Raw genomic sequence first — 25,064 nt, forward strand, 5'->3', positions numbered from 1 at the left:
ACAGTTATTATTATTTTCTGCATCTGGCAGGGTAGATACTTTGTAAATTTGATTTACATAAGTACATGCTGCCAAAACATGATAATGACTGATGTCCAATAGTTTTTATCTATATTTATTAGTGCCACCATTTTTACTTTTCCTTAGGGTGAAGGTAGAAGACTTCATACTTTGTATTCAGATGCTCTATGTTCTGGAAATTCCACCATGTATACATTTGTCATCCTTGAAATCATTTCCATTTTTCAATAGCTTATTAAAAAAACATGGCGAACGATGCCAAAGGGAAATTCAAACTTATGAATCGAAAATTAGCTGACAATGCCAGAGCTAAAAAGGAAAAAGACAAACAAACAATGGTACCCAAAACACAACATAGAAAACTAAAGACTAAGCAACACAAACCCAATCAAAAACTGGGAATGATCTATGGTGCTCCGGAAGAGTAAGCAGATCCTGCTCCATACATGGCACCCATCATGTTGCTTATGATAGTACAAACCTGATAACAAGTCTAGTTTGGTACATGAGCGTCACTGATGAGTCTTATGTAGACGAAACGCGCGTCTGGCGTACTAAATTATAATCCTGGTACCTTTGATAACTATTGGTAAGTCACATTCATGAAAAGGGCACTGGATTATAGTTATGACATTGGAACATATTCGCTATCATCTGTTAAACGGATATTCCATAATGGTCGATCAACTCATGATGACGTCCACACAATCAGCAAAGGTAGTATTTCAACTTCACCATTTGGAACACTTGGTTTAATAGCTTCCTTGATTACGATATGTTAGGCAGACAAGACATGCTAGGCAGACAAGACATGTTAGTGTGTGCACTCATTGCAAGAATTTGAAATTTCTGCATTGAAGTTAACCATGCATACATTTGCTTTTTGGAAGTAATTGTTACCGATAATTTAAATTTTTCTCCACAAAGCTAGTTTGAATCAAATTAAATTACCTGTGGTGTGTATTCCATCGATTTGACTTTTATCCCTCAATGCATTAAATTATAAATCTGGTTATTGAGCAAGGTGATGGTACAATTTGCACATTGCCTAAAAAGATAGATAACAAAAATACTGAACTCCAAGGAAATTTCAAAACTGAAAGTTCTTTATCAAATGGCAAAGTCAAAAGCTGAAACACACCAAGCAAATGAAAAACAACTATCGTATTCCCGACTTACTACCGACATTTCCTTATGTAAAAAATGGTGGATTAAACCTGGTTTTATAGCTAGCCAAACTTCTCACTTGTAAGTTTGGTGGATTGAATTTCAATAAATCATAAGAAGAAACCTTCAAAACCATTTGATCAATTTCTTTATTGTATCTGGTATATATTTTTTGTTTTTTTATTTCTGACAATCAACAAAATGGCTGCAATGGCTAAAATAACAAAACAAAAAGGCAAAAATGGTTAAAATGCATTAATTGTCATATATCAATATCTTGAAACCATAATAGATAAGAGAACATACATTAGAGCTTAAAATGCTCAGAAAGTTCTTTATTAAATGGCAAAGTCAAAAGCTGAAACACATCAAGCAAATTCGTATTCCCGACTTACTACCGACATTTCCTTATGTAAAAAATGGTGGGTTAAACCTGGTTTTATAGCTAGCCAAACTTCTCACTTGTAAGTCTGGTGGATTGAATTTCAATAAATCATAAGAAGAAACCTTCAAAACCATTTGATCAATTTCTTTATTGTAGCTGGTATATATTTTTTTGTTTTTTTTTATTTCTCACAAGCAACAAAATGGCTGACATGGCTAAAATAACTTAACAAAAAGGAAAACATGGTTAAAATGTATTAATTGTCATTTATCAATATCTTGAAACCATAATAGATAGAGAACATACATTAGAGCTGAAATGCACAGAATTTTGAGATCTATGTACACCTAATTTCCACAAAATAAAAAGATGACTCTAGTATGTGAAATCATTCTTAAATAACTTCTTTTTTTCCCCCCCAAATAACAACTTAAACTTCCCTGTGATTAATTAGAAACAACACACGAGGTTAGCTTGCCTGAATTACTCATTTCAAAAGTCTTGTATAATAATGGTTATTAATGAGGTCCACATTTCGATTCCCCCCCCCCCCCCCCGCCCCCACCAAGACCAGGTTAAAACCACTAAATAGTCCGAGGCAACATACCAGCATTATATATAATCTGTAACGCTTTATATTATTACGAGGATATGTTTTAATTTATAACAGAAGGTGTGGGATAGACCGCCATGAGTCGACAATCCAACAACAAAAACTCATATAGATTGAAATATAGTCGTTATCGACTATGTCTAAAAGAAAACATGCCAAGATATAAATTGTCCACATATTATTGCAATTGTAGTTATGAATAAATTTAACAGAATCAATCAAAGATATGGAACTAGCACATCGTAGTTCTTTATTCATTAAGTATTAGACTTATAAAAAAAGATGTGGTATGATTGCCAATGAGATAATTCTTCACAAGAGACCAAAATGACACAGAAATTAACAACTACAGGTCACCGTAAGGCCATCAACAATGAGCAATGCCAATTCCGCATAATCATCTATAAAAGGCCCTGAAATGACAATGTAAAACAATTTAAACGGGAAGACTAACAGCCTTAATTATGTACAAAAAATAAGTGAAAACGAATATGTAACAGACAACCACTGAATTACAGGCTCCTTATATCATGTTCTCAAATCTAGATATCATCTCCCATTTAGAAAAAAAACACATGAAAAAATAAACCTAGAAAAATGTATTATGTATTGCTCTCCTAGCTACAAAATGTATCCAAAATCAAAGTTGGGGAACATATTCTATCTAAATCATTTGGTAACTAATGCAATTAATGTCTCTTCCATGCCCGTCTTGAACATAAAAACTAAATAATAAATAAACAACACTCCTTATGGTCAGATTGTTTGTCATCGTGCAACACAACTAATAACACCATATATATAGGAAAAACATAGAACTCCTTTTGTCATAAGACACTGTCAAACATCCAAACATACTATCCACACTCATATGTGTCCACACTTGTAGACTTATCAATATATTTATTAAGAGTAACGCGGTAGGTGTTTCCAGTTGATCATACCTGCACTTATTGCTATTCCATGATAAACGTATTGTTTATTTGTCAAATAAGTATTCTATTCTTTCAAAGTCCTCGAAGTGACATTGTTCTTTAGTCACGTTCATAAAATGGTTGCGAAGGCCTTTTATCTTCGTTATATTTTCTCTATACAGCAGTACGATTATAAGAAACTGCAGTGAGCAAAAAATCTGGACGAAGAAAACACAATCTTTACTTTATTAAAATGAAATGAAGAAAATTGTTCGTCGATTAAGGTACCAACTTGTTTATCATAAAATTGCGTCTATTATGGTACAAACTTGTTTATCATATAAATATAAGTTTGAAAATCAGGAGTACAGCTGGTATATCGATTTGTTGTCATGTACTTTCACTCGAAAAATAACCCCGTCTGCATACGAAAAAAAGACCGATTCTCACAAAAAAACATCAGTTAAAGAGAAACTGCTCATTTCATGCAAATATAACACGAACGCAAGACTGGATTAGAAAAAAAACAAAAAAGGACCCGTCATGTCGATTTTGATCCATCCGCATTGGCATAAGTTTTGCATGCACTTTTTTGTCACAGAGTTTTATGAGTTAGGTATTTATTAACATTGCACAACTTTGGCGTACTTTCTTTTGTAGTCTTCCCTATGGACATTCATTAAAAATCTGTTCATACATAAAACCAATTCGAGATGTAAGACATCAGTTTGTACTTTGGAGCGAAGTTTTACTTTATTTTACCTTGTGAATAAATTCCTATCTTTAAAAAACGTAATAAAGGTTTTAGGATGTCGTTTTAATTTTTTTTTTAAAGTGATTCCAAATATTTCTAGCTAGAAACGATTTTCCTCACGCTGATCGAATACCTTTAGGAAATCTTTTGATTACCATATTATGTCTTAAGGTACAGTTTATGAAATCCTACACAAGTACGTTAAATATTTCGGTTTTCTGTTCAAAATGTGTTAACTATTTAGTAAATACCATTGTTAAAGACTGACTTACTACATAATGATAATTGAATGACTTGAAAGTATTGATTATAGGGTTACTTTGTTTTCATTTCTCCTTTCTTACACCATGTGTTTTATGAAAACCATTTACTGATGATTCTTTGAACAAGACCATATAACTGATAAACTTTAATAGCTCTGTTTTTGTTCAAAAATACTGAGAGAGAAAGAAAGAAGAAGAAAAGCAGACACTAAGGCGTAGAAAGTTGAATCCAAAGGTTGAGTAACTCAAAGTATTATTATTTTTTTATTAACGTTTATGAAACGAAGAATAGGATTATTGAAAATTCAATTAATATGCAAACGTGAACGTAGTACGCTTATTGAATATGCTGCTGTTATAATTAATTAATATTGGTAAATTGATTAATATTAATTTGAATATGAACAGAAAATTATACATTATGACGCAAGTATTTTTTTCAAACGTATATTAAATATTTCAAGTCACGTTAAACCAATATGCTTTTTTTGTTCTTAAACAATATATCCTTTTTTCTAATATTTACAAACGCATTGGTAAAACTTATTATTGACAGAAAAAATAAGACAATTCACTACTTAGCAATACCGGTTTTTACAGTGGAAAGATGTCCAAATAGTATGAGAAATACAGAATTCCGAGACAAATTCAAATCAATGAAGTCCATAAAAACTGATAAAACAACAAGCTTTTAATTAACGGAGCACATAGAATACGTAAAAACAACTGCAATATCCAAAAAATGGTGAATTAAACATTGATTTTGAGCTAGCTTAACCTCCCACTTGTATTAGAGTTTATATTATAGCTGTTTATAATTGTTTATAAGTAGTGCCAAAATAATACATAGGTGATTTGTGTGAGATAAATTCATCAGCCATCGAATTGCCCATATGTCTTTCAATTCGCAAAGGACAAAAAAAGAAGTAGCGATTGCTTTTATTTTTGCGTAATTTTGTGAAAATTCTCATGTTTTACATTTAATTTAGAGGTAAGCCTAGATAATGGTGTGCTTTCTTCTTATACGAAACAGATATGTAAAAGAATGTAAAAGTCAAAAATATGATAATGTGATTTAAGAGCTTTAGATATAAAAGATACCATTTCCCCTCCGGTTTAGACCTTGCCTTTATCTATTCGGTTAAATAATTTATGATGTACATTAACAATCGAGACTTACAGTTTAGGAATCCAAATACATTATTACTTTAATACCTGTATAACCAAAAGAAGCAGAGTCACTACTGACATAACCCTCCGGTTTCCACTCGATAGAGTTGCAACTTTATATCTAGGTCAATGCATATCTTAAATAGATAAAACAGGCAAATGTTTCTAAGTGGCACTTTTGTTTTGTTTGGAGGAGAACCTTCAGTACAGTAATATTTACTGAAACTTCAACAATACTGAAACGTTAAATAGTCACTATTCAACCAGCTTCAAAAATCTGGTGTACAATTCTGGTAATTATGTAAGAAAGAGAAATAGGGAATACAAACGGGAAAGCAATTACAAAACAAAAACAGGAGAAAAAGTCAGTAAATATATATCAGTTGAAAATATTTCATTTGCAAGACGCTCGTTTCATCTTCATGAAACTCACCAGTGGCGTTGGTAACTAATTGACAGACCGAATCAAATACAAAGCTGAAATGGATTAATCACATAATATTCCGATTATTTGCAACATATAGCGAAGGCAATCTATTCTGGTAATTATGTAAGAAAGAGAAATAGGGAATACAAACGAGAAAGCAATTACAAAACAAAAACAGGAGAAAAAGTCAGTAAATATATATCAGTTGAATAGATTTCATTTGCAAGACGCTCGTTTCATCTTCATGAAACTCACCAGTGGCGTTGGTAACTAATTGACAGACCGAATCAAATACAAAGCTGAAAAGGATTAATCACATAATATTCCGATTATTTGCAACATATAGCGAAGGTAATCTATGTTAAGAGTAGAAAAGCTTCAGTGCTTCTAATAATTCAACATTTTACTATGAAAACACTTTTTCAGAAAACTAACATATCAATAATATTTAATTTTCAAATAAAATTATATCATATGATGTACTCTAGGATAAGCACGTCCACTAAAAGTGGAATCGACTCACGATCTAAGTGATTTTGGAAACTCATCAAAGAGAGGCGAAAGATACCAGAGGGACAGTAAAACTCATAGATTGAAAACTAACTGACAACGCCATGGCTATAAAAACAAAACGACAAACAGACAATTAATAGTACACAAGACACACCATAGAAAACTCAAGACTAAGAAACACGAACCCCACCAAAATCCGGGGGTGTTCTCATGTGCTCCGGAAAGGTAAGCAGATCCTGCTCCACATGTGGCACCCGTCGTGCTACCTCTGTTATAACAAATCCGGTAAAAAGTCTCTAAGTCGGTAGGTCACATTCGTGAAAAGGAAAGAGTATTGTAGTTACGACATGAGGAACCTATAGCTATCCGATATCATCTGTGAAACGGTTATTCCATAACGGTCAACCAACTCGTGATGTCGTCCGTAAAATTTCTGTAGGGATGATATCAACTTCACCATTTGGACCTCTTGGTTTATTAACTTCCTTGTGAGTAGCAACAATCAAGGAAATCATGATAGGAAATACTAGCCCGAAAAGATCGTATCAATTGGGAAATATATACTCAGTATGCAGGCACTGTTGTAATGTTGCTACATAGAAATTGAAAGTTCATAATTGGGAAGCTGAAATCATTTCTTTTGTTGTAAAGTTTTGTGTTCAACCAACCCTCATTGTCAATTTCTAGATGTAAGTATAGTCATGTAAGATTATGAGGCAAACTTAACTGTATCTGTTATATCCTTTGTCTCTAGACCGATGGGATAGATTCGTTCAACATAGTCTCCAAATTTTGTAGTATTTAGCAAGAAAATATCATCTATATAGCGGTACGTGAAGTAAAAGGATATCGCTAACTTTTTATCTTTCTTCCTAAGAAGTTCCTGTATGAAGTCAGCCTCATAACAATAAAGAAATAAGTCGGCAAGAAGAGACACACTTGGTTCCCATTGGAATTCCGACAGTCTGTTTAAAAACACATCCTCCAAACGTAACAACTATGTTGTCAATCAAGAAATCAAGCATCTTGATAGTGTCAGTTTTATAGATTTTTTTGTTAGAAAATAGTGATTCTTTACAAAGTAGGATTTATCCCTCTCCAAGACAAGATACTTGTATCTTCGTTCGCCATTCTTTCATAATAAACAAAGCAACACCAACTCTTTCAATTTGTCTTTTAGTTTGGAATGGGAAATACTTGTGTAAAGTGTAGAAAAGTCAAATGTTTTAATACTATTGCAAGATGAGAGAGTCTTAGATTGTATGTCACTAACTATTATTTTGAATATTTTAGTATCCACATCAAATTCACGCCACCTCTAGAATAGGCAGTTTCACAATAACTTTGAAGCCCTTCTTTGATTGCTGATAAAATATATGTTAATAATTAAGAAAGAGGCTTCGTGGAGCACTTGGAAGACCCAGCATTATACTGTTGTTCGTAATGACACCTATGTAGTTAGGTCCAGTTCTTTATCTTTGGTTGAAATTCCAAAGGAACATTGAACAGACCTATGATTATCCAGAATGTCTCCTTTGGTAAGTGTCGTGATGGTATATGTTGTGTTTCAAAGTGAATTGTTAATACCTTATTTTTTTATCAAGCAGTTTATATCAGCCCGACCATTCTATTGTTTCAATGAAAGTCCGGATTATAGAGAAAATATATCATCCAACAAATGACCCCATATTGAGTACACCATATCGTTTACAAAGAGAAGCCTTTTGGATAAGAGAGTTGGGAACAGCCATTCCCTATGGATGCAATGACAAAATTGATGGTGTAGGTATTTTGTCTAGTCCCAGGTGTAGTACCGTCAATACATTACAATTGTTTAATACTTCTGCTCGACGAAATAGAAGTCATGGTCACAGAAAATATATACCACCTGCTGTACACACCGTGACAATTGATAGTCTATTAACGTCTGTTCAAAAACCTTTAGGAATTCATCATATTAGAACTAAATTATACTCCATTCCATTGTCAAAACTTTCTTTACTATTTCAAGATGCCCAAAATACTTCCGTTACTGATTCTCGTTCTGTTTTGTATAGATTAGTTGCAATTATCATGGACATTGCTAACCATAGACTACTAATATTCAAACCCGTATCGACTACATCCAATAGTGAGGAAAAACGTTATTTTTTTAAGGTAGAATTCGCCAATAAAGGTTTAGATGCTGTAAATATTAGCAATATTTTCATCAAAAATCTGTACAAAAAACTATACCTGATTACTTCAAAAATAAAGCTACACCTGTTATTTCTTATACTTACACCAAGTCTATTGCATCCAAGATTTTCAACCACAAGAGAGTTTTAGATGCTTTTAACCTCAAAGATACAAAATCCAAGCCTCCGGATTACTCATGTGCATCGTCACAATACAATTACAGTCATTACAGTCCAACTGGTCATATTATTACAGGAGACCTTGGCATCGTTACCAATGAACAACTAAGAGAGTTGTTAGCCAAGGGACCAAAATATAGAATCCCCCAGCCCATCAACTGGAAAAAGAATTTCAAGTTACTGATGGATGCAGTTGAGGACTATGCAAGAAAATGGGTAAAGCGCGAACCAGACGAACCAGAACTGGACACTTTGTCTGAATGGATCAAAGCTATTCGATCATGCATTCAGAGGCGCATACAAAAACTACGATGTAATATGAGTACTAAAGTTTCTAACCCTTTTAAGAATCCGGAGGTTGTGGTTTTTTTATCCTCTTTGCATGACAAATATGTCGTTGTTCCAGCAGATTATTTGCAATGTCTCACTACAGAGCTTGGAATTGATAAAACTACTGGTAATCCTACATATTCTTTAACATCATTTACCAAGGACTAAATTTTACAAAATCATAAATCTGTCCTTCTTTCTTTTGGTATCAACATCAAAGAAAACGAAGAAAACTTGCCTTCATTATACTGGATACCTAAATTACACAAAACTCCATATAAAGAACGATACATAGCTGGGTCTTCAAAATGTTCGACCAAACATCTTTCTAAAGTACTGACTACTATTCTTTCGACAGTTAAAGATGGGCTTCAAAAATATTGTGAGGAGATATATTCTACCAGTGGTGTTAACCAGATGTGGATTCTCAAAAATTTGAAAGATGCTTAACCTTCAATCACAATCTTTGCAATTTTGCAGCAACATAAAAACTTTTGATTTTTCTACGCTATATACTACTATTCCCCATGCTCAGTTGAAAGATCGACTACACCATCTTATAAAACAGAGCTTTTTCTATAAAAATGGAAATCGTAGATACAAATTTCTTGTTTGGGTTACAATAATTCATATTTTGTGAAAAATCGCACTGAATCTCCCAGAAAATATACTGAAGATGATATTATCAAAATGCTGGACTTTTTGATCGACAATATATTTGTTGAGTTTGGAGGATTTATATTTCAACAGACAGTCGGTATTCCAATGGGTACTAATTGTGCACCCCTGCTGGCTGATTTGTTTTTGTACTCGTATGAAGCAGAATTCATTCAGAACCTTCTAAAAGATAAAAAGAAAAAGCACCTTGCGAAATTCTTTAATTTTACTTTCCGATATATTGATGATGTTCTATCTTTGAATAACCCATATTTCAGCCAATACTTACATCTCATATATCCAAGTGAACTTGAAATTAAGGATACCACTGATACTAGAAGGACTGCTTCATACCTTGATCTTTTCCTCAATATTGACGTAGATGGACGACTTCACACGAAAATCTATGATAAACGGGACGATTTCAACTTCCCAATTATCAATTTCCCATTTCTCAGCAGTAACATACCCTCTGCCCCTTCGTATGGTGTTTACATATCAGAATTGATACGTTATTCTCGTGCTTGTTCACACTATACGGACTTCATATACAGGAGTGTGCTCCTTACGCAGAAACTGCTCCAACAAAGTTATGAGGAGGACAGATTAAAATTGACACTCCGTAAATTTTATGGACACCATCACGATTTGGTGGATCCATACGATGTGTCGTTGACCAAACTATCTAAGGACATTTTTACCACATGGTAGATTGTGTTTTGTCATAATGTCGTCTAATCTTTTAATTACCAAACGTGACTTATTCCCGATTGTGACTGTTTTGCCGAGTGTGAACTCGCATTACTATAAGACGTGGTACGGTACTTGTCTATCCCAAATTCATGTATTTAGTTTAAATGTTTAATGTTATATTTGTAATTCTCATCGGATTTTGTCAAATGTGTTGACGTCTTTTCTATTATATTTATGTGTTATGGTAAAGAAAATTAATCACCGCCTTCATTTATTAGATTTGATTTCGTTCAACGTAATCAGTACGATATTTTACGTTTGAAGTTAGATTCAAAACAAACCGGACATAATTTTATAATATAGTTAATTGCTACCTTAGTTTGATATTAATCAGTATTAAAATGTGCTTTGTTATTAAATGCAAAATCAGTATTTAGTTCAAATATATAATCTTAAATCAATCCTAATTCTATCTTATTCATTCTTATGTGACGTCATTTTTCATTTTTTGATGATCTGTTTTACAAATTCAAATGAAGTCATTTTTTTGTCATTTTTCAGTTTCAAATAGGACGTCACTTGGCGTAGAGGTTTACACTTATTCGGATGTGTCTACTTTTGTGTTTCAAATGTCTGGTTATGAAAATGTATTTCAGTTGTTTCCTGTAATTAGTTAATACTTCAGTTTTATCATGTACATCTTTTGAATATTCATTTTATAAAATTTACTGTTTGCAAAAGTATAAATTAATCTCTTAACCTTTAACAATTTCGCAGGGAAGTATTTTTGACAATGTTGAGGTCTCCGTTAATAACGAGGCCAGCCGGATTATATGTGAATTGGGAACTAGCACAGGTGCAATCAGAAGGTTTAGACTTGAAGTCGTCAATGTTGAAATCCTGCAAAACGTGATTGTAATTAAAAACTTTAGTTGCGAAAGGACGCGCATTTCGTATACACAAGACTTATCAATGGCATTGGAGCCAAAACTAAACAAGGCTAAATTAGATAGAAGAAGAGAATTGAAAACCGAAAATTTCTAACGTTATGCAATACAATTGGTTTTCCCATGAAAAATTAAAATAAGTTAGGGTCTTCCAACCCATAATAGTAGTTACAATACAACTCCGAAGTGACAATTTCAATTTTACAGCCTAAGGGAATAATGATATGATTCCTTATATATGTCTCAAATATCCCCTTGATAATATGGCCCTTTAATGAATGGATGTTCGTGTTCTTAAGCAACACTACTGTGCTGTCTTTTTACTGTGCGTAATGTACAAGGCACGAGGAGGTTACCAAAATGGACATATATAAAGTAAAATATAAGCTTCCTATTCATTATCAGTAATATTCAGCATTCACAGCTGGTTTCCTTCGCCCTAATATTTTGTCAAATGAAAAGAAGCCTAGCTGTTAAGTAGAAACGAAAGAGATAAGAATTTTAAATAAATAAATTGATAATTGAAGATATAGTTAATACTTATAATCATTCGTATAATAAAACTAAAAAAAAAAGATTTATCCCTTGAACCACCCTGACTTCTATCTAGGACATATTCTAACCTTAGACTCTAATGTACCTCAGATAATACCGTTTGTGCATAAGCCAATGAATAGAGACTGTTTTTACTTTTAGGTTTTGAAAAATATATTATTCTTTTAATACCGATAGACTTTTTGTTAACTTTCATATGAGGATATTTAATATATTTTCCTAACGATTTTCATATTTTTTAATTCAGTATTTGAACAATTGTCATTCAGTTCACTATATTCAGTGTACACACACGGTTGTAAATAAGGATAATGATTCTTCTCTTAATGTTGACCATTCTTATACCTGGTAAGATAATCATCAGTGTTTTCTTTTTCTTTTTATGTTTTTAGTTGATGTCATTTTGTATAGCCAAAGCTGAAAACACTTAACATATGTTTATTGAATAACTTATTGCAGAATTCAAATATCCAAAAAGTATTCAACGAGTGAACGCAGAACACATTTATTGACAATTGCGCATAAAGCATGAGCTAGTTTACGTATTGTTTGGACACGAGTTGAACATTTATATATTTTTAGGATTCTTTTTTTTTATATTTATAACCTTAGCTGTATTTGGCAACACTTTTAGGAATTTTGGATCTCAATGCTCTTCAACTTCGTACTTTATTTAGTATTTTTAACTTTTTGGATTCGGGCGTCACTGATGAGTCTTTTGTAGACGAAACGCGCGTCTGGCGTATATACATAATTTAGTCCTGGTATCTTTGATGAGTTTATTCATGACCTTGATGAAAATGAATTAGAAAAATCAAGACACAAAAAGTTTTCAACGAAATATCGACAACGCCTTGACAACTAACATTATAATATGTGATTTTCGTTAATTTTGGAATTTATTACTTAAGGAGCGAGGCAAAAACATCTTGCTCTAAAAGTCGTTATCTTATTTTCATATCGAATCCGTTTAAACATATTGATTGGGTCTTCGTTCAACTCAAAAGTATTTTTCCCTTCATTTTAATTTAAAAACAAAAATCTAATAAATTGAATGTTTTGTTAGATAAATGTTAATATTATGACATTCCAATTTGATGGATGAAAGTGTCTGGAACTAAAATTCAGCTTCCAATGTCATCAAATTTAAATTTTTTATCATAGTTGAGGCTTTATTTTTAACCATAGACTAATTTCAAACATCATTCACAAATAGCTACCACAATCTTGACAATTTCTATTTCATTTTATGGTCAAAAAAAAAACAATGCACTTATATACATTATGGTTCGTTTATGTGTGTGTTTCATTTCGCTGTTGTGTCTCTGTTGTGTCGTAGTTCTCTTATATTTGACACTTTTCCCTCCGTTTTAGTTTGTAACCCGGATTTGTTTTTTCTCTATCGATTTATGAATTTTGACAGCGGTATACAACTGTTGCCTTTATTTATATACGCATTTCGTTTTGTTTACAAATTGAGATAGGTTTAGACGCCTGACAAGATTTTTACTGTTTGAATCACAGAAAAACACAAAATAGGTATATTCAGTATCAAAGGTCTACTCATCAGAAAACTGTATCATATTAAACTAGCCTCTTACTGTTCCTATTTCGATACTTATTTACCAGATAGAGGGGATCGCCAGTATCCCTGCAATATTAAAGTTCACCAAGCGTCTTCGTGATCGTCATTATGCAGGATAAAATAGAAATAATGTGTGTTCCGTAAGTACTTGATCACATTTTCCTAATGACAGCAGTGATAGATGTCATAAGAATTTAATTTGACTAATAATAGTTATCAAAGGTACCAGGCTTATGATAATGATATAATAATTCGCGCACTATAGCGTCATCCTTTTTCTTTCAACCGATCGCTCAGTATGGGCATGGAAGTGACTGTGCCCCTAAACGCACTTGTGATGTTCACTAAAACAAAAGTTTTTGACGGAAATACAACGAACTCAAAAGATTTCTATTCGTGTCTCATTGAGATTTCCGGCATATTCTTATGAAGATATCTACAACAGTGAATTGCATTCAGATACGATATTTAACCTTTATACTTTTGAAGCATACAATATATTTATAAAATAAAGTTATAAAAGTTGTTAAGAAATAAGTGTTGTCAAATCGTACAGTATTGCCTAACCGGTTACTCGGACAATCGTTCGACTGATTAACCGGTAGTTTAAGTTGATGTTTGAAGGCCTTGCTTTTATAATAAGATGAATTGAAGTTTATCCTTTGACATTATAAGGCTTCTCTGTGAGGATTTCAGGCGAAGTTTGACTTTTAATAATCCACCTACTATGGCGTTTATAATAACATTAGATTGAAAAATAAAAAAACCTTTTTGATCTCCTCTAATTAAAAATTTCTGAAACTGATAATTATTTCATTTTCTTTTGATGTCTCAGAAAATAATGGGGAGTGTTTCAATTTGAAACGATTTAGCCTGTTAATCGTGCCATCAAGTTTACATTAGTTACATTGACGGTGATTTGCATTTCACAATTTAAGAGTTGGCATTTGGTTTGAAGTTTGACAAAGCCTTGCACGATGGAGGTTGAACATTCAGATGTAGTCTACACAATACTAAATCAAAATATGCAGAATAATGAATTTGATCAATTTGGCATGCATTTAGTATTTGTCATTAACTTAAAACACTTCCAAACTCTTAAATGAGGCAAATATTGTTACTAATTCATTTACTATGACTGTAATGTGTTGCCAATCGAAATTGACATATTTGATCTAGATACGAAAACCGTTCATGCTGGTTGTTCAAAACTCCTCCCTCTGAACAAAATAATTTTGTCAGTCGTTTGCTTATTTACAAACAAAAAAGGGAGGTTCATGGAAGCTCGGGCAAAAATAATCATGAATATAATGCCCACACAAGTTAAACTATAATAAGGTATAGATTGCATCAATTATGTCTTAATTAAAACATATTTTAATTTCAAAATCTGTTAAAATAAAAACGGAAATACTGTAGCGTTTACCGTGTTGGTCCTGTGGTAAGGTATTTTAGTTGTGACGTCATTTTAGTTAAGACGTCATTTTCAATGGAAACAAATAAATGCTGTCATCAGGAAATGATTTTTCATATCAAAGAATAATTAATTGTTATTGTTCTCTTTCCTATATTTTACTAGACTGATAAATATATATTTTACTCAAAGACTTGTGATAAAGGATAATACTGATACATTGAAGTCGGCCTCATATATTGTCTTGCATCTAGAAATTGAGGGTCGTCGGTTGAAAACAAACCTTTACGACAAAAGAGATGATTTCAGTTTTCCAATTGGGAACTTTCCATTTCTAAGTAGCAACATTCCAGCAGCACCTGCATACGGGGTATATATCTCTCAATTGATACGATATTCCCGTGCTTGCATTTCCTATCATGGTTTTCTTGATAGAGGGTTGCTGCTCACAAGGAGGCTATTAAATCAAGAGTTCCAAATGGTGAAGTTGAAATCATCCCTTCGTAAAGTTTACGGACGCCATCACGAGTTGGTTGACAGTTATGGAATAACCGTTTCACAAATGATATCGGATATGTTCCTTACGTCGTAACTACAATCTTCTTCCCTTTCATGAATGTGACCTACCGAATTAGACTTTTTACCGGATTTGTTATCACATTAGCACCACGACGGGTGCCACATGTGGAGCAGGACCTGCTTACCCTTTCGGAGCACCTGAGATCACCCCAAGTTTTTGGTGGGGTTCGTGTTGCTTATTTTTCAGTTGTCTATGTTGTGTCATGTGTACTTCTTTGTCTGTTTGTCTTTTTTCATTTTTACCCATGGCGTTGTCAGTTTATTTTCGATTTATGAGTTTGACTGTCCCTCTGGTATTTTTTGTTCCTCTTTTGTGACAAACAAGACCGGAAGAAATCTGCGCAAATGCGGGGGAAAAAAGTTAACAATTTTGAGTTCATTAGTAGATTGTTTTTTTTTTCATTATTTCTTTTTATTGAATTTTTCTACTGTTATTTGGGACTTCGTCCCCATATTAAAGATTGTTATGCTTGAAAAATTTGTAATTAATTGACAAACAAATATTCCATTATAATTGTATAAGATATAAAAGTTGTAAAACAATTGTATTTGAATTGAAATTCGTAGAGAGATGTATTCTAAGATGAACAATTTGTCGTCTTCTCAAAATGTGTTTTTTTTTTAAAGAAATTTACAGCCATCGAAACATGTACACACCAAGTTTTATTAGCACATGGTATGAAATTATGGCTCAGAATAGCTCAGAATCAATCACAACTATCGACCATGGCTTGGCTCAGTATCCTGTCAAGGTTGACGTTCAGGTTAAAGTTCATGTAGATGGAGAGGATCATATATTCAGTGGAATAGGGTCAGCACATAGAGATGACGACTATCCTTACCCTTATGGCGGAGTTGTTTACAAATATAATGATGTACATATCAAACTAGCCACACCATATGATACCAAATTATATTCACATTCTGACAGTGGTGGGATTGCTTATACAGGTATACAAACAATAACACAGCATTGTCGGAAATTGTGAGTTTCAAAGATAGTAAGAAAAATTTGGTTGACGGATTATTGCTTCTGATTTTTCTCAAATACAGATGAATTTTCGTTCTTTTTGACAACATAAATATAAGGAGAAGTGGTATGATTGCCAATGAGAAAACGTCCCATAAAACAAAGCAAAGGGTTAAAGGTCAACGTACGGTCTTCAATTATTACAAAGACACATACCGTATATTTTGTTAAAAAAGGCCACGAGTAACCTAAAGTAAGGAAATAATTCAAACCAGACAAACGGTGGTGTAGATCAGATTAAAAAATCGATACTTTAACATTATCATTTTTTTATATATCATTGACGTTGAATAGTTTCAATTTCATTGATCGTTGCTAATTGAAATGGAGAATAAATTGAATAGATTTAATTTAACGTTGAAACTGGATTATTCTTATATTAAAAAAACTGATTTTAGAATTAAAGACTAAAAAATATTGATTGCAAAACAATCTCCTTTCTTGGTCGTCTTTCTTTGACACATTCCCTCTTTTCATTCTCAATTTCATTCTTTATATTTGCTATTGTGACATTGGAAATTTTTTTTATGATCTTATAGGAGGAATATCAAATTTATACCATGGGCCAAACCATTTGTCAGGACCTTACGTTAGAGGCTTTGCTAGAGTGAGAGCTTGGAAAGAAGCAGATATGCCGGATGTTTTATTTTCACAAACGATACATATGAGTGGTATGCTTCATTTTTAAAAGACTTAATAAAAGGAGTGACTGTAATATTTTTGCTGCCTATAAAGAAATTACATAACAAATTTGGTGCACACTGGATAACGCGCGTAGCGGGTTATTTAACAGTGTGCACCACATTTTTTATGTTATTTCGAATAGACAGAAAAAATATTAAAGTCATTATTTATAATTTAATTATAAATTTCATTTTAAACCGTGGAAAACAATGAAAAAACGTTGATGACGTCACGGTCTTATGACTAAATTATATATGGACTGATAACAAAATAACGTTAGCCAATCAGAAGACGCGTTACATCCAAAATTAAATTATACTAAAATATCTTGAAGACATTTGGCCTTTGCGTAATTGTACTCTGCATTTTTGCAAAACTTTTAATCACCTGATATACTTTGTAAATATATAAATCTGTTATTCTTTGTTTAAAAAAACAAAAAATGTGAGTGGCTGGGTATTTTCTAACCTATTATTGACAGATGTCTTCAGTTAATTGATGATCTTAAAATTTAAGAGTATTGGCAACACACTGCTGTTTCCAACAGCATACACAAAACTGTTGTGATTGGTTAATAATTTTCATTACAATGGAATTTAAATGTTGGTGTAACGTTATTTATATTTTGGTGTACGTACACTGACATTTTCCATATTCATTGAAATGCGCTAACAGTTAATTTTTCTGTAAAGTTAAGTGTTTTTAAAAAGAATATGGAAATAAGACGCATAAAACGTTGAGAAGAACCTTCAAAAGAGTCGACAACATTATCAACAAGTTAAGATGGATCTAGTTTTCAACAGGAGGACAAACTATTTTTCAACTTTAATCAAACACAAGTTATTATTATTATATCATAACGGATTTTTTTCTTAATCAAATTATAAAAAAAATACTTTTTACAATCAATCTGAAACTAAAGCAAAATTTTCAAGACGGTTGAATATATATCATGTACTTTAGGAAAACATAACCCCTCCCTCACACGCAAATTCAATGTCATATATATGTAATAGTCCTCGACATTTCTTTTTCTCTATACAATATTGATTTGAACACTAGTAACTGAGAATTTCAAAGAGGTACACCATGGACTAGAATATTACCCGGATAGTGTGTCCGTTCAAACAAAGATGAGCGACGGATATATTTCAGATGGCCAAGGTAGGATTTTATGTCATATACTGTGGATTCATTATTATTTGTTGAATATCAATTTTCATAGTTTTCTTGGGTACAGGTAAACCACGAATTCAAAAGTTCAACAAATTACAAATTTGCTAACAAGATGTATGCAGACTTTGACAAAACCATGAAATCCCATTGCCACGAAAAAGCATGTTTTCTACAATCCACGAAAATTGATACCCACGAAAATCCCTGATGTTACCTGCAAAAACTGCTTCTTATATGTCTCAAACTGTTATAATGCCTATAATGTCGCGGATAACAGTAGGTCGAAGGCATTATTGTAACAGGATTTCTTTGTAATTACAAGCTGGTCAGAAACATCATTAAATGTGATTTAAAAAGTCACACATAATGCAGAGGAAAACAAAGTTGCTTAAAATTTTAAAAAAGTACATCTTCGAAAGTTATTATCCAACCCGCACTATAAAACCGAGATATGCACGAAATATATAGGAACGAAAATAAATTAGTAAACCTATGTGTTATATTTGTACCGTTTTCTGATCATAAGACGAAAATGTTAAGTTTTAAGCGTTCTCCAGAAACTAGCAATGTGGCGATACAACTGCTACGATAAAAAGATTTCAACTGACTTGTAAGGGGTCCTTAATGGAATATTAATCGACACGGCTAAAACAGTTTGCAACTCCTCTGACTTGGTATGTTGTATAAAATGAATTTTGTTGATTGAAGTCTCTAAACTCATTGATGTATGTAAAAACTTGTAATAAAAATGAAAAATCTGATAAAGTGAGCTGAAAATGTAATAAGCATCAGATATGCAAACGTCGAGTTGCAACAAACCTATTTTTTTAATTGACTGGGTTCCTTGCGACATGGGGGCATTAGCCAACTTCAATCGCTTAAAAGAAAAGATATTTGAAATTCGTCATTGATCATATCTAAATAGTAATTTTCAATATGTATGCTATCACCTTTTTTACCCTCAAAACTCCTTAAAACACTGTTTTACAACTCAATATTTAATGCAGATTCTTGTATATGGATAGCATTTTTGACTATTGTAGAGAATCAAATTATTTTAAGTTCAGAAATTATTGCGAGGTGAGTATCAGAATGATAAGAACTCGTATTCTGATACTTAATGCCTATGTTAATATGTAGCTTTTCCTGATATTGCAGTAATTAGTCTTGCATTAATGACAATCGCAAAAATAGGTGCACGCGATGATGATTTGATGAGTTAGCTTCAGGGACAGGTAATATCTCCTTTAAACTACATGCAGACGATGTGAATTACTTTACTTCATCATGTGTGTTTATGCTAGATTTATACATTGCTATGAATAAACAACAGCATCCATGTCGTAAGATTCGTTCAGTTATGGTTCTGGAAGTTCGTTTCTCAACATTTTTATAATAGATTACCTTAGCCGTATTTGGCACAACATTTTGGAATTTTGGGTCCTCAATTATGTTCAACTTTGTACTTGTTTGGCATTATAATCATTTTGAACTGAGCGTCACTTGAGTCTGATGTAGACAAAACGCAAGTCTGGCGTACTAAATTATAATCCTGGTACCTTTAATAACTATTTACGGTATCACAAAACATGATTTTAAGCATGACTTTGTTCAATTTAGAATTAAGATACTTCCTTTAGATCCTTTTGATTCTTGAGGCAGTTGAAATAAAATCCAAAGAAACTAGCAATTAGTGATAGAGTTAGCTATATAGGCATCGTACGTTGCACAACATTATAATTTAACGTAAAAAGAGATCAACGTCAATAGACTCATTTTCGTTCCTTTCGTTCCATTTTCCGATAAGCATTGTACCATGATAATAGTTAAATGCAATTTCACTAACAACTAGTCAGTGAACTGTTTGATGCATGCACAGGAAAACAAGACAGGGGTCAATGTCTGAATAATGTAATTGTTTTTTTTAAGGTGGAGTTTCATTTTTGAACAACAGTAATGGCCAGTTTTTGTCCCTTGGTGGTGTTGTTTACGCATTTGATGATGAGATGGTTCGTTTATGGGTTCCTACGTTGGAAGGACTATCAGATAGTATGTTTACCAACGGAGAGCAATCATTTTACGTTATGGGGGATATCGGCAGTCTGAGTTATCATTGAACAACGTATTTCCTGTGAGACTTTAGAATATTTAAAATTTTTGGTTTACATAAACTCAGATTTGTTAATTGTTATTTTCGTCAAATTAAAGTGATTTTCACTGTTTTAAAACAAAACTTTGCCTCCTATAATGTTAAATGATTGCATATTAAGATACTCACAATAAACAATTACCAATAGACCAAACTCCATAACCCATAGCAAGCTATAGAAGGCCAATAAATGACAAATGCAAATGGCCTAATTTATGTACAGAGCAATATACGAAAAACAAATATACTATGCAGTGATAAATGCGAATGACATAATTTATGTACAAAATAAACAAAAACAAAAATTAAATACATTAGCAAACAACAACCACTGAATTACATGTTATTGATTTAAGACAGGGACATACAGAATGTGGCAGAGTGTAACATGTTTGCAGGGGCCCAAACTCGCTTCCCCGACTTTGAAAATATACATCACAGACAGGCAACGAAACTGATGAAAGAAATCAAACAAAAATTCAAATACAGCTTTCAAATAGCCTAACACAAATAGTGTTGCAGTTAGTGGTAAATTTGACAAAGACGCGAACAAAACATGTATGTGGGTGGTTGTTAGTAGACCAAGACGCAGATATGTAGAAAAATGTTTTTGTAGTTGACAGTAGATACCGTAAATAGTGAAAAGTAAACTAAGAAAAATGCCCAAAGCTATGTTACAGCAAATCATGAAAGCAAATCTTTCCTGAGTTCACGTTCATATTTTTACAGGTTCGTATTTCTAAATCTTTAGTGTTACTGTGAGTTGTTTAGTGATGTATATGTACTATTGTATGTTTGTTGTCACATTTTCTTTCAGTGACGATGTGAAATGTTGATACGTTTGATGGTCCCCTTTTATAAATCTGTATCATATTAACAATAGAGTTGAACGTGTGTTTCGACACCAATAAAATTTAGTTTGTCTGTGTCAATATCGACGAAATATATAGATTGGAAGCAGATCTTTAAATTTCAGTATTTTGAAGTCTGTTTACCTGCTTATCCAACATTTTTTTCTGGTCCCCTAATGTGTCGGATAACACAGGTTTCACGGTATTTCCCGATTTTTTCCTATGTTTTACACGTTTGATATTTTTGGTGTCCATCAAAAACTTTGTCATTCTGTTTAGCATATACAAATAACTTCCAGAGAAAATAATTAAATCTAGGCAACGAAAACTAGTTCTGTCATTAATGTTATCGATTTTGTAGCGTAAAATGTGGCTATATCTTAAATACTATGTGTTGTTATAAGGAGCTATATTGGAAAACTTTATTCTGTTCTAGTATTGAATTTAAATAATTAGGTATTATCCAAAGTGTAATTACAGGAAAAATAAATGATTTCATTTTTTTTATATTCATTGTGCACTTCCCATGTTCATGTAACAAAGTTATAGCACCACCTGATTTCCTTTACAGGAGGTGAAGCTTGAGTTTAAAAATCACAAAAGTACTGAACTCCAAGGGAAATTCAAAACTGAAAGTCCTCAAAATGGCAAAATAAAAAGATAAAACACATCAAACGAGTGGATAACAGCTCGCATATACCTGACTAAGTACAGGCATTTTCTTATGTTTTCTTATTGAACCATTCTTAAAGTCGAAACTTAATTATGCGTATCTGTTTAAAAGAGGAACGAAGGATACCAAAGGGACAGTCAAACTCATAAATCGAAAATAAACTGACATGGCTAAAAATGAAAAAGACAAACAGACAAACAATAGTAAACATGACACAACATAGAAAACTAAAGAATAAGAAACAAGAACCCCACCAAAAACTAGGGGTAATCTCAGATGCTCCGAAAGATTAAGCAGATCCTGCTGCACATGTGGCACCCGTCGTGTTGCTTATGTGTTAACAAATCCGGAAAATAGTCTAACTCGTTAGGTCACATTCATGAAAGGGAAGGGGATTGTAGTTACGACGTACGGAACATATCCGATATCATTTGAGAAACGGTTAAACGTCAACCAAAATATATCAGTGAGAGGTTATACCTCCTCCATCCTGTTTCAGTATTGTAAAATAATATGATTGTGATATGGGACAACTCTCTATACAATACAAGTCACAATTTATAAAAGTAAACCGTGATAGGTCAGAGGTCGTGTGCACGAGTTTGCTTATGTGTTTATTTCTGTCTGTAAATAATTTCCATTCGCTCATTTCCCCTTAATATAAACAGGTTTTACTAGAACCTGGCTTTAAGTAATTTGATAATAAAGAGATGAGAATGTTTGTTATCATTTAGCTAATGGAGGAGTTTTCAGTGCTAACGACGGTTGGTCGTTCGGAGGACGAATGCTTTCTGGAATAGTTGATATCAAAGCATGGAATTTTGGCTGTCAACAACAAGTTTGCCATCATGAGATTGTTTTAGGAAAGAATATTGACCATAATGGCACTTTTCAATTTCCTTGTTTCTATGATATAACAAACCATCTTGTAACTGTTCAGGTAATGACAAATATGTTATATCCAGTTATCGAAGAGTAAAATACCTAACTTTTCAACTCCGAGGAAAATTCAAAATGAAAAGTCCGTAATTAAATGGAAAAATCAAAAGCTAAAATACATCAAATAAATGGATAACACTTGAACTGTCATATTTCTGACTTAGTTCATGCATGATCTTATGTAATAAACGGTGAATTAAACCTCTCACTTATAAAAGTCAATTATATTGACAAGAATGTGTGAACAAAAGGCAATGGCTGACAGTGGCAAAAAAAATGTACAGCAGTCAACATTGTGTTATAATCTAAATCACTATACAAAGCTTATTAGCAATCAATCAATCAAATATTTTATTGTCATATAAACTTTACAGTTTGTGACCAACATATATTAATACAATATTAAACACAATAAACATATATACATACATATTAAACATACAAAATATCAACAGCATTAAAATTTATAACAACAAACAAGTTGTTAAGAGTCCCCTGCCCTCAGTTCTAATGACTTTTTCAAGAAGGATCCTAACTTATTTGTTTGTAAAGGCGATGATGGATTTAGTAAATAATGAATTTTTTCTTCTTCATTTAAATTATTAAAGTTATTATTTTCTGTACATATGTGATGAAAAAAGTCATTTCTTAGAGTTTTATTATACTCACAATATAGTAAAAAATGTTTCTCATCCTCTAGTATTTTACATGTATGGCAAAGACGTTCCTCTCTTGGGATTTTAAAATATCTCCCCTTTTCAATCAAGAGGGAGTGATCACTTATTCTAAATTTAGTGATTAATCTCCTTATCTGAAAATTAGATGTATTTAGATAATATTCTAGTTTGTAATCTTTTTTAAGTTTTTTATAGAGAAAAAATTTACTTTTATCATCGATGTTTTGAAATTTATTTTGAATTAAATCTTCATATCTATTTTTCATTTTTAACTTTATATCGTTTTTTATTTTATTTACATCTTTTATGTCCTTACAAGTAGAAAGAATATTAAGGTCAACGTTAGTCTCTTTAACAATATTTTTAGCATATGTATACCATGAGTAAGTTCCTGTCAAATCTAGAGACTGTGCTAGAGAAAAAGCTTCCTTTAACAATGGATTAATATTATTATTATATAGTCTAGCTAAATATAAAAGGGTTTGTGTTTTAATAAAACATTCTATAGGCAATCTTCCTAATTCAACTCTTGCTCCTAAATTGGATGCATTTTTTTCTTATCCCTAGAGTAGATTTACAAAATTTAAGATGCATATTTTCTATGGGGGTTTTGTCTATAAAATCAAGTTGATTAATTTCTTTTCCTGAAGTTAAGGCTCTGCTTTTGGCTCGATGAAAAGAAATATATGTATCCAAATATGTTACTTCTGAATTATAGGTCATAATTGGTTTTACTAAAGAATCAAAAAGATTATTTGCTACTTTTATAGGTAGATTATTCAATGATTTAGTATATGATTTTATTGCAAAAAATACTTTTTTTGCTTTTTTTGTCAGCTCTAAAGTACTTTGTGATAAATTTCCATTACATTTTATCAACATTCCCAAAAATGAATATTCTGTTACACTCTCTATGGCTTTATTCTCATAGTAAATATGTGATGTTTCACTTTTATGTTTTGACTGACTAAAAATCATGGATTTAGTTTTGTTTGTATTCAAAGAGAGTTGCCATTTGTTACAATATAATTTAACGTTATTTAAACTGTTTTGTAGACCCTCTTTTGATTCTGACAGGATTAAAAGATCATCCGCAAAAAGAAGGCATCCTACCTTACTATTTATAAGCTTAAGGGGACTTGAATCATTTCCCTCAAAATTTTTTACAATATCATTTATAAAGACATTAAATAAAGTGGGACTTAGTGTGTCTCCCTGTTTAACCCCTCTAGCAATATTAAATTAGCAAAACCAATAGACAAGAACACAATAATTTTACCACAGCACAAAAAGTAAAATCACAAAAATACTGAACTCAGAGGAAAATCTAATCGGAAAGTCCATAATCACATGGCAAAATCAAATGACAAAACACATAAAAAACGAATGGACAAGAACTGTCGTATATCTGACTTGGTACAGGCATTTTCAAATGTAGAAAATGGTGGATATACCTGGTGTTATAGCGCTTAACCTCTCCCTTTGATGACAGTCTTAAATTCCGTTATATTTACAATGATGCGTGAACTAAACAGGCATAA

The 25,064-nt window shown here is 32.3% G+C and overlaps 1 protein-coding gene across 1 annotated transcript; it reads left to right on the forward strand.

Annotated features, from left to right (window-relative positions):
- Positions 1-16,030: 16,030 nt before the first annotated feature.
- LOC143078595 (uncharacterized) lies at positions 16,031-22,886 on the forward strand. The gene is made up of 3 exons (XM_076253451.1): positions 16,031-16,295; positions 18,121-18,222; positions 22,873-22,886. Exons 1-3 carry the CDS (start codon positions 16,031-16,033, stop codon positions 22,884-22,886), a joined length of 381 nt encoding a protein of 126 aa, XP_076109566.1.
- Positions 22,887-25,064: the final 2,178 nt, after the last annotated feature.

The sequence above is a fragment of the Mytilus galloprovincialis genome, chromosome 6 (assembly GCF_965363235.1).
Source record: "Mytilus galloprovincialis chromosome 6, xbMytGall1.hap1.1, whole genome shotgun sequence".
NCBI lineage: Eukaryota > Metazoa > Mollusca > Bivalvia > Mytilida > Mytilidae > Mytilus > Mytilus galloprovincialis.

Bases quoted from the DNA above. Each gene is read 5' to 3' on its own strand.
- LOC143078595 (XM_076253451.1), top strand. From the start codon at position 16,031: ATGGCTCAGAATAGCTCAGAATCAATCACAACTATCGACCATGGCTTG. The intron at 16,296-18,120 runs GTATACAAACAA...TTTGAACACTAG, and splicing joins TGGTGGGATTGCTTATACAG to TAACTGAGAATTTCAAAGAG.